The sequence below is a fragment of the Scardinius erythrophthalmus genome, assembly GCF_964197995.2.
Source record: "Scardinius erythrophthalmus genome assembly, chromosome: 25".
Lineage (NCBI taxonomy): Eukaryota > Metazoa > Chordata > Actinopteri > Cypriniformes > Leuciscidae > Scardinius > Scardinius erythrophthalmus.
Window position 1 is genome coordinate 3,476,078 of NC_138245.1, and position 10,966 is coordinate 3,487,043.

The window sequence follows — 10,966 nt, forward strand, 5'->3', positions numbered from 1 at the left end:
ATGAAGATTAATCTACAGGATTTATTGAGTTTTTTATATAACTTTATTTTATTTGCTAACCCTATTTAAAGAGCCTTTGAACTTTGTCCCAACAGATAAGTATTTTTCTTTTTTTAGGACTCATGCGAATGGTTCAATAAAGCGCGGCAGTAAAGACAACGCAACAGATTCAGTGAGTCTGAGGACGGGCATCGGCGTCCAACTCAAAGACATCAAGGTTTTTAACAGAGCACGACAGCAAGGTGGGTGTTATCTGACTTGGCTTCTAACAGAAATGTGCTGGAACACAACATAAATTAGCATGTACAGAACTGTTAGGAATGTGAATGTTATTATTTTTTTTATCGCTGCATTGCTACATTCTTGACTCTGACTGGTTATCACATGTTCCACTTGGTTCCAAATTGTTGCAAATTGTGGTTTCGTTACACATATAAGTTCTTTTGTGTAATTGGTATCTAAGAGTCAAAGACAAGGTCATGGAAAAAGATATTGACATATCTAGCACTTAATTCAAAAATACAAAAAAAGTGCAATTCTTTCATATACATACATTTTTATAAGAAATTAATTTTATGTTGAAAAAAATAATTTGCCACTAAAAAGTAAACCTTGAAAATAAGTTATAATAATACAAATTTTATTTTATTTAAGTTTTTAAATAACATGTAATATGCTACAGTATTATATGCTAATTGTCATTGAATCTATGAGCAAGATTCAGATTTCCCTTAGTTGAAGCATTTCAAACAAATCTCTTCACAGGAACTAATGTCTGCAAGAACAACAACGGTGGCTGCCAACAACTCTGTCTTTTCCGTGGAAACGCACAGCGAACGTGTGCTTGCGCTCACGGAATGCTAGCCGAGGACAGTCAGAGTTGCCGTGACTACGACGGATACCTGCTGTATTCAGAGCGTACCATACTAAAGAGTGTGCACTTATCAGACGAAAACAACCTCAACGCACCCATCAAACCGTTTGAAGACCCCGACCACATGAAAAACGTCATCGCGCTAACCTTCGATTACCGCGGAGGAGGCGGAAAAGGAGCAAATCGGATCTTCTACAGCGACATCCACTTTGGGAATATTCAACAAATCAATGACGACGGGTCAGATCGGAAGACAGTGGTTGAGAGTAAGTTTCAAATAATTAATAATAATTAAAATAATCTTCTTTAAAGAGGCCATTTTATCTTGATGTTGTTTTCAGGCTCTACTAGAACAGGTTTTCCTGCTTGAATGTTGATTATTTTCCTCATATTCTCCATTGCTGCAGCTCCTCTCTTCCCATGCTGTCAGTAATGCTCTGTTTCCCAAAAGCATCTTTAGCCAATTAATGGTCGCAAGCTCTGTCGTTATCAGCATAGTTCAACGAGTCTGTGTTTCCCGAAAACATCGTTCTAACGAACATTCGCAAACAGCATCGCAAAGTTGTGTTTGGATCGACAGCTCTCGACCTGCGGTTAGAAGCAGAGTGTCTTGCTTGCATGACATTTGGACTCAATAAATCCTTATATTGAGTCAAATAAGCAAGCTGACATTCAGTACAATCTATATCTTTTATTTAGAATACATACAAATGCAATTTACATCTTTTCGTTTTTCAAGAGATTTAAAGCGTCGTTTTTGAATAGTGCGCATATGTGAACGTGCTTTAATTAGCCTACGAATGAATCTGGCATTAATTAAAAATAGCATTAATTCGATCTCAAACAGATTCATTAGAAGAAGTTATTACTCCACCACCTGTGTGACATCGTGGTTTAACGACCAATATGGTTTCGGGAAACAGTCGCTACTAGCTAGTTGGTTTCTTCAACGATGCATCGTACTATGGTAGTGAAGCAGTGAGTTACGTTGTTGTTCAGGAAACGCACCCCAGGTTAGTTCCTGTCTCTATGAAGCCCCTCCTTCTGAAAAGCACGCTGCGCTCTGATTGGTCGGCTGGAGCAGTGTGTTGTGATTGGTCAACCGCTTCGAGTGTGTTTGGTAAATGTCCCTCCCCTATCACAACCACCAGTTTAGCACACTACTAACTAACTCAACCAGGCCCCGCCCCTTTACGCTGCATATGAATTATTTAAATGAGGAATATTGTGACGTGTTCGTTCCCAGAAGAAACTTAAGACTACAATAGAGGCTTTTCAGAGAGTTCAGAAACACTGACACTGATACAGAGAAATAAAAATAAAATGCTTTTTTATGGACTCTTAAATTTTGAGCTTCGTCGCATAAAGGCAGTTACATGCTGTTCACTAGAGGAGTAACGGCTCCAAATATTATTTACATATAGTGCTCCTATGATGCTATTTTAAAGGTTCCTGATTTTGTTTTGGACTCTCCTACAACAGGTTTATAAGCATCACAGGTCAAAAAACACTTTATTTCCTCATAATCTCCACTGCAGCATCAGCTCTTTTCTCAGTGTCTGAAACGGTTCGATCAAGGATTCAGTCTCTCTAAACCCCGCCTCTCTGAGAGCTGCTCTGCTCTGATTGGTCAGATAACTCAATCTGTTGTGATTGGTCGACCGTGTCAGAAACCAAACGCTCATTAGCATATCTGAATTTCAGCTCTGGATCTTCCACAGCTCTTGACACTCAGTGATACGAACAGTAACGATGGCGTCGGTTTTATCATATCAATCTCATCAAAGTGGATTTGCTCTGTCAGCAGAAAACAGCGTCTTCTCCACATGAACAACACGAACCAAACTCTTCCAGTCTCAGATAAACTACAGTGTTTGAGGGTCAAAGTAGACGTTGTTCACGGCAGCCAATGAAGAACATAGACTGGCATTATGCAAATCTGTTACAAACCAATGCAGATTCAGCAGGAAGTGAGACTGGAATTACTGACGACTCGTTTCAGGCCATTCAGAGGCTTTTGCTGCTTTGAATCAATCTGTATAGTATTAAGCGCTATATAAATAAAAGTGACTTGACTTTTGGGAGACAATAACTAAATGCAGACCTTTTACATTCACAGCTATATCACACACTACATGAAAGATAATATCTGAAAATGCTAAATAGGGGCACTTTAAATTATTTGTGAAATTAGTACGTAGTAAGATGGTCAATTACAATTGTCTTATTATTCTCTCCATTTTAGAAAGATTTGGAGATCTCTTGGAGATGCAGGAATTGAGATGTACACAAAATGGTATATGGAAATGCTCAAGGGCAGATTTCCTTTACGATACACCGGATAACATCATTACACACACCATATCTGTAAACGGTGTAATGGATTTTTCCTAAATCTGACTATCTAGCGTCTACAAATCGACACTTAATAAATAAATCTGTCGCGTCTACTGGTCGACACTGAGCGTCTACAAATCGACACTTAATAACTTTTATACTCCAGCTCTTTGCGTCTTCCGTCGACAACTGGCCGAGTCTCTTACCCTAACTTCTTTGCTGCGCAGCATAAATAACAAAAGAGACAGAGAAACTCGACCCAACAGAAGAATACAACAGGCTTTATAGGGTAAAGCCAGACACATCAAAATAGAATCATCATGAGTAACATGTCAAGCTCTATCAATATGATTGGTTAAACTGTTTAAAGCAAGCCCCCCCCCCCCCTTTCATTACCCTTTGTTAGTGACATCAGTAAAATATCAAAAACATTGTAAGGGGTTAATATTTCAGTCAATCATTTCACAATACAGTCAAAATAAGCAGAACATTGAGTCCATTTTCAAAGTTCCATTTGACCAAGGTTACATTGAGTCCAAAGTTTGTTAGAAGGTTAGACCATATCGAAAGTTCGTCTGGTGGCTACATCCTAAATAAAAGGAAGTAAGAATTATTCTGTTTTATTGTTAGAAAGTCTCCATCAGACATAAAAATGGGAAGTGTGATAAAAGTTTATTATAAGTTTAAAATCTGATTTTAAAGTCAGATTTCCATGGTTAGTAACATAATTAATCTTATCTATAAAAAATCCACCGCAACGGCCAATTGGATGGAGACAGCAAATTTTGTTGTTGTTGTTGTTGCACATTTTCACTTTGTTGATTACAGAACGGTCCAAAAAGTGGATGGAAACCTGTCTATCGTTATTTTGCTGTGCCCAAAGCAAGTCCATGTGTTGTGTGTGATATGTTGTTTTGATCGCAGCATCAACTCTCCATTAGCCGCTCACAGCTGGAGAAAGAACAAGTCAAACACTGAATCATTGCTCTAGCCGGCGGACACACAATCAAACAGGACTGGGAAAGTCTGGAGTCACGGACTGCTCCTTTGTGAGAACACAATAAACTCATTCTTTCATAAGACTTTTGGCTTTCGCAGCAAGAGAATCGAGCAAAGAAAGATGTGCGTATCTGTTTATTCTTCTGTTGCCACAAACACCAAATGAATGAAGGATAATTATGATAATTGCAAACTCTCGACCGAAATGCCTCCTGAAAGAATGTTGGCTTCCTTTTGCTGAAGTGAAAAAGTTTGTCTGTCTGAAACTACAATCAAATCCAGATTCACTCTATCCTTTAGCTTTATTTACTCTTATTTTAGGCAGAGACGTGGTTTTGAACAATATTGTTTGAGTTTTATAGATTCATTTGTAGAGTCTAGCCCTTTATAAGTATATTATCCATTTGATTTGAGTTTTTTAGTGGCAAATTTAAACAGTATATGGAGGACCTCAAAAGCATTTATTTAGTTAATTCCAGTCAATTCAATAATACTCAATCTTACCTTTAGCTAACTGGATAAAAACCAAAACAATTACAAGTTTATGAAAAGCAAATAATATACATAAGACAAATCCTCTACTTGCAAACATAGTTTTCTCTAAAGGCAGGATATTTTTATAGTAAGTTTATGTAGTAATAAATGTTTTATTGAAATGGGTAAAGTACTAAATGAATCTGGGCTTTCAGGCACTCATACTATTTCACTGCTGACTATGAAAAATAGTGAAATATCAGTACGTCAAATATTGTAACCACCTGACAGAGTTATATAGAAAATTCATTTCATCAGCATTCATGCACTTTGATGCATTTACAATATTTAATCTTTTGGGTTTTTTTTAAGTGCTAAATGCTTTTTTCTTACCATGTGGTTTTCATTTCTCTGGCTAAGAACCGGTTATGTAATTAAAGCCAGGAGTAAATCTAGCATTAAAAAACACATGTCAGTTCTTGCGTCTCTGGACCATTTATGGTAATGATTGAACAAACAAACAATGAACCATTTGCTTCCAAATCTCCCCCTCTGTTTTTCATGGTTGTTATGTCTGGATATAATTTAATCATGACTAACACGCATATTTGGATATTGCCTGTAAACGTGGTGCAAAATAGATGGTTAACGAGTTATTTCCACATGGATGTGAAGCTTTTCGTCAGATGATTCTGTACATATATCCGTGAGAAACTCAATCTCAGATGAGTTATTAATTTGGTAAGTCACGTTATGAATGCGCCCTTTATGTAATAACACACTAAAACACATACAATGATTAACTAAATAATTCATACCATTATATGAAAAAATGATATGATCAATAAGTTATGACAACATGTGTTTTAACTTTGCTTTAACTCATTAAAATAAGTTAAGCAATATTCAACTCATTTAAGTAGGGCTGAGACGATACACCTATCTCCTGATTCGATATTATCACGATACTTGGGTGCTGATACGATATGTATTGTGGTTTTTTTAAGAATTGCGATTCTACAAGTATTTCGATTCAATATTGCGATTTTTCTTTTCTTTTTTTTTAACACTAGACCATGGGGAAAGTTAAATCATACACTTATACAGACATGCACATGATGTATAAGATGAGTCATATTTACAAAATCAATTCATCACATTTTCCTGACTTTCTTTAGAAGCATCATACAGTAGGCTACTACATTCTCTTTAATAGATGATTCAATAACAAATTAATTTTAACAGTCACTTGTCGTAAACTTTTATCCCAGTACTTCTATGATAATTTGAACAATTGTATCACAGAAATAATGATACTATGAGGAAAGGACTGCTGTTTCATGACAACTCTCTCTGAGTCAGCGGCAGCGCCAACACAGATTCGAATGTTGCGATATGATTTTGTCAAAGGACGAAATGGAAGAAGATCATGTGGGTGTTTGAATCGAGATCTTTTAATTACAGTCTTTTAAAGATGAATCGTGCAGCTCTACTGTCTTCTCTCTCTCTCTCTCTCAGCATATGAGTAGCGCTGCGCGTCAATGCATACAGTCTTTCACGCGTCCACTTATATTACGTCACTCAACACTCAAAGAAAACGACACATTTATTGAAACGAAAGTGGCTAACTTCTGTCAACCTCATCTACAAGCAAGGACAAAAATAAAGCAATTTAATATTTAATTTAATATTAATAAATAAAAAATCGATTTTAAAATCGTTAAAAACATTGCGATACCTAGGTGAATTGATTTTTTTCTCCCAGCCCTACATTTAAGTCAGTTTGATGTAATTTTACTTACACTTCTAACAAGTTTTTTACTTGATGTGTGCAGGGTTTGAAATTAACACCCACTAAATGCAGGTAAAAATCAACTGTGGCGGGTAACTCTGTCAAATCATGAGCCAATCGGGCGTGTTACTTATGTCAGAGCCCGTCTACGGAAAGCCTGGCCACTCCCTATTAAGTCCTATTGTACTGAATTTTGGTTGTAGTTCCACTAGAGTTCCACTGGGGGCGATCGCCCATGAGTGCAGAATGAATGGGAGTCTGAGAAATCTCAGATTTGATTGTAGGTTTTGCAAGTTCAACATGGGTTATAGGTCGAAAGTTGAATGAACGAGTACTTATGTCATTTCGATTTCTTACAGGTTGAGTTGTTGTTGCCCATAACACGCTAGCATTCTGCTAATGAACGCTGATTGGTCAGTGAAGGACTGATTACGACCAGAGATACCGCTTGATGGTCTTTTAAAACAACAAAACAAAACCTCTTCTAGCACGTGTATTTACCTGTGTCAGATGTGTTGTCTGACTGAAGGATTGCCGTAAAGCAGTATCTCTGGTCGTACGATGTGTATGACGTCATTGACATTTTAAAAGACTTTTTAAAGCAAATAAGTGACAATGTATAATTTCTTTGCATCTCCTTTCAAATACAACATTCAAATTACTAGACAAAAAATTCTATCCTGAGAAAAGTGGATTTTGAGGGGTATAGCGCCATAGACCTCCATTCATTCTGCACTCGTCCTGTGAGCGCCCTCATATGGAGCCAGAGTGGAACTGCAACCAGTTCAGAAGCCGGAAGTTTACTGAGAGTGGAACTTCTCGCCTTATTAGACATTCTCTGCTTATGTTTACTCACTTTGCTGGGGAAGTTCGTGTAAGACAAATCTGCACAGATTTAGTGCAAATACTCCACTCGTGAGTCATCATGATATAATAAACACAGTGTATTGCGCAGAATCTGCGTATATCTGGCTTACTTGAACAAACACGTCACTACGAAACAAATAACGTCTCGCTTCATTTGCATTGAAGCAATAGCGAAGATTAAAAAGCGGTTGGTTAACAGAAAAGACATTGTTATTTTCCATCATCCTACATTTTTTTATGTTCTTTGTACTGTATTGATCAGTCCACCTAAAACACATTTTTGGTGATGAGGATGAAAGAGGAAGAGAGGAGATGCTGGATTACAGGATTTTATTTGAAAAAGCAATGAATGTATGAAATCCAAATGTTATCATATATTTTATTTATTTTTATTTTTTATTTAATTTTTTGGGTTAGTAGAAGTTCTGAGTGGCCGGTAACTTAAACATTTAGTAGCCAAATTAATTTCAAACCCTGGATGTTTGTCATCTCAATATTGACCAAAATAATTTTGGTTTATAATTTGGTTTAATAATTTAGGATTTTGGCCATAATCAAGCAGCCCTAAACCATCAGACAAATTCCAAGACAATGTTATCTATTTTTTTCTACAATAATATAGCAGCTAAAATGTTTTTCAATGTTTTCTGTCTGCAGACGTTGGGTCAGTGGAAGGCTTGGCGTATCATAGAGCCTGGGACGCTTTATACTGGACCAGTTACACCACGTCCACCATCACCCGCCACACTGTAGACCAGAGCCGCTGGGGGGCTTTCGACCGGGACGTCGTCGTCACCATGTCAGGAGATGATCACCCTCGAGCATTCGTCCTGGATGAATGTCAGAAGTGAGATTTTTCTGTCCATTTTCTTCATTTCACAACAACTTTCATCATTCAAAACAGTTTTCATGAACCGTTCCCGTTTGGAAGGGGGTCATGTTGCATTCAGGATGGCATTAGGAAGACATGAAGTTAATATTGCACTCTCCATTCCTCTGCTGTTCACCAGTTTGATGTTTTGGACGAACTGGAACGAGCAGTCTCCCAGCATCATGCGTGCCCAGCTGTCTGGTGCCAATGTCCTTGTGATCATCGGCAGTGACATTCGCACTCCTAATGGACTTGCCATCGACCATCGTGCGGAGAAGCTCTATTTCTCGGATGCTACGCTTGATAAGATCGAGCGTTGCGAGTATGACGGCACCCACCGTTATGTAAGTTGGAACCTACACCCATGAGTGTCCAATTTTGTTTAAAGGGGTCATGAACTGACTTTAAAAAATATATATATATTGTTGTCTTAGGTCAACTTATGACGTTCGCTTGGTTTTTACATTCAAAAACATCTAAATGAATAAGTAATAGGGAATTTTCTACCCTGGTTTTGAGCCTAGCTCCTGAAACACTCGGTTTTTATGGGCCTGCTCATAGGCTACTTTTTTTTTCTTTTTTTTTAAAGAGACCCCCACAAAGATGAAATCATAATTCGAACCCTGCTTGGAAGTAAACGCCCACTGCTATGATTGGATAAAAGTTTTGCATATTATAATGAGTTTCATGTGATGCGCGAATCGGTGGGCGGAGCTAAACAGGCAGTGTTGAAGTAGGCGTTGATCTTCTTCTTGTTTGATACCCTTTGACCTCATAGATCTCGTTTGCTGTGCCTGGTGTCAATAAAAGCTTTTATTGGACTAACAAGGACATTTTCAGTTCTGAAATTCAGTTACAGGATATTCTTATTGTATGATGACCTCTTATATGTCAAAAGCTCAAGGAAAATTTGATTTCTCAGTTCATCACCCCTTTAATTTAGGCAAGACACTACAGGTAAAACACTGGCTTTTCATGCAATGGCCGATCTGGGGCTATTCGGCTTCTCATAACATGCTGTTTTAGATTAGTCGGAAGAAAAACTCCAAAATACACTTTTAGGTGTTTATTTTATTGCTGTTTATCTGTTTGCATCTGTAGATTACAATTACAATTCATAAGTTTAAAGACCATGAGTTTTGAGTCAGAAATCTCCACCAAAGTACAGCACACTCCTGTTTTATTCCTATCTTTATCCTGAGGGGTTTTACTCTGAGGAAAACTTGTAATATATTTTTTCTTTTCAATTCTTAACGTAATCCGTGATCTGGGGAAGTATGGTAATAACTAATAGTTTTCTGTTGTGACTGATACAATTCATTGAAAATAACAGATTAAAAATTATGATTAAATTTCAGTTTTATGAATTCAATTGATCAGACAATGCTTTTTGATTATTAAAATGAATTAAAATTTTGACTGAGAAAAAAATGGTAAAACTTTACAATAAGGTGTCATTTGTCAACAACAACAAAAAAAACTTCTGCAATTATTAATCTTAGTAAATGTTAATTCCAAGATTTACTAATACATTATTAAAATCAAAAATCACTTGAAGTTTCTGTTAACATTATTTAATGAACCTGAGCTGACATGAACTATCAATGAACATTTTATTTGTATTAACTATTACTAACATTAAAAAAGAAGAATAAATGCAACAAAGAAGAATAACTGCAGGAAATGTGTTGGACATTGTTAGTTAATATTATAATAATGCATTAACTAATGTTAACTAATGGGACTTTATTGTAAAGTGTTCCCCTTTTGGGGCCCTAAATGGTTGTTATCTCTGACTACTTCATAATTCCAGTCAGAAAGTGTAGAAGAATCAGTCCATTTAATATTAAAATGTTAAAATAATAATTAATAATGATGATTAAAATATTATAATTTATCGCAATTATTTCTGGGGCAATAAATTGTCTTACAAAAATAGTTCAAAATGGAAAACGTTTTAACATGTCAAGACTTCTGCTCTGCGTGTGTCGTGACTCCTGTAGGTGGTTCTGAAGAACGAGCCCGTGCATCCCTTCGGCCTGGCCGTGTACGGTGACCACATCTTCTGGACCGACTGGGTGCGCAGAGCCGTCCTCAGAGCCGACAAGTACGTCGGCGGAGAAATGAAGGTGCTAAGAGCCGATATCCCACAACAGCCAATGGGGATCGTCGCTGTGGCCAACGACACAAATAGCTGTGAGTGAACGAGCGTAATGGCGGCGTGGTCAAGAGTGCTTTAAAGCGAGTGTGTGAGAGAGCGATTGCCTTACAGTGTCCTGTCATCTCAACCACGTAATTATGTGCCACAAGTAATCAGTGACTGTCACAGAGCCGTGAAGAACTCTATAACGCTGGGGAATGACACCATCACACACAATCAATATCTATCATCGTGCTTCTCGAAGTGTGATAGAAGCAATTCTCAAGCACTCAAACCCCCCAAAAACAACATCTGTGAAGACCCCTATTTACTGTCCGCCCAAACAAAGTGTGAACCGGACCGAAACTGAAAAATAGCAAATAATGATAGATTTGAAAACAAAAAAAGTTATCAGCTGAAATGTTTCTTCCATTAAATATCCTGTATTTCTTGGAAATATGAAGTAAAATCAAAACAGGCTGAAAACTCTTTAAAATCATCATATCCTGGATAATTCTGATGTCCTGTCTTAACATAACATAACTGCAGTCGACTCTTTCCAAATCATAACTATGAGCTCATCATCATGTAATCATACATATTTACACATTT

The 10,966-nt window shown here is 37.2% G+C and overlaps 1 protein-coding gene across 4 annotated transcripts in view; it reads left to right on the forward strand.

The window, feature by feature from the left end:
• lrp1aa (low density lipoprotein receptor-related protein 1Aa) overlaps positions 1-10,966 on the forward strand; it is a 180,492-nt gene that overhangs the window by 103,321 nt on the left and 66,205 nt on the right. For all 4 annotated transcript variants that reach the window (XM_081356952.1, XM_081356953.1, XM_081356954.1 and 1 more), the window contains exons 40-44: positions 118-242; positions 766-1,140; positions 8,001-8,190; positions 8,354-8,558; positions 10,218-10,410. In XM_081356952.1, the coding sequence (XP_081213078.1) occupies positions 118-242; positions 766-1,140; positions 8,001-8,190; positions 8,354-8,558; positions 10,218-10,410 (1,088 nt within the window). The remainder of the gene's footprint in view (positions 1-117; positions 243-765; positions 1,141-8,000; positions 8,191-8,353; positions 8,559-10,217; positions 10,411-10,966) is intronic.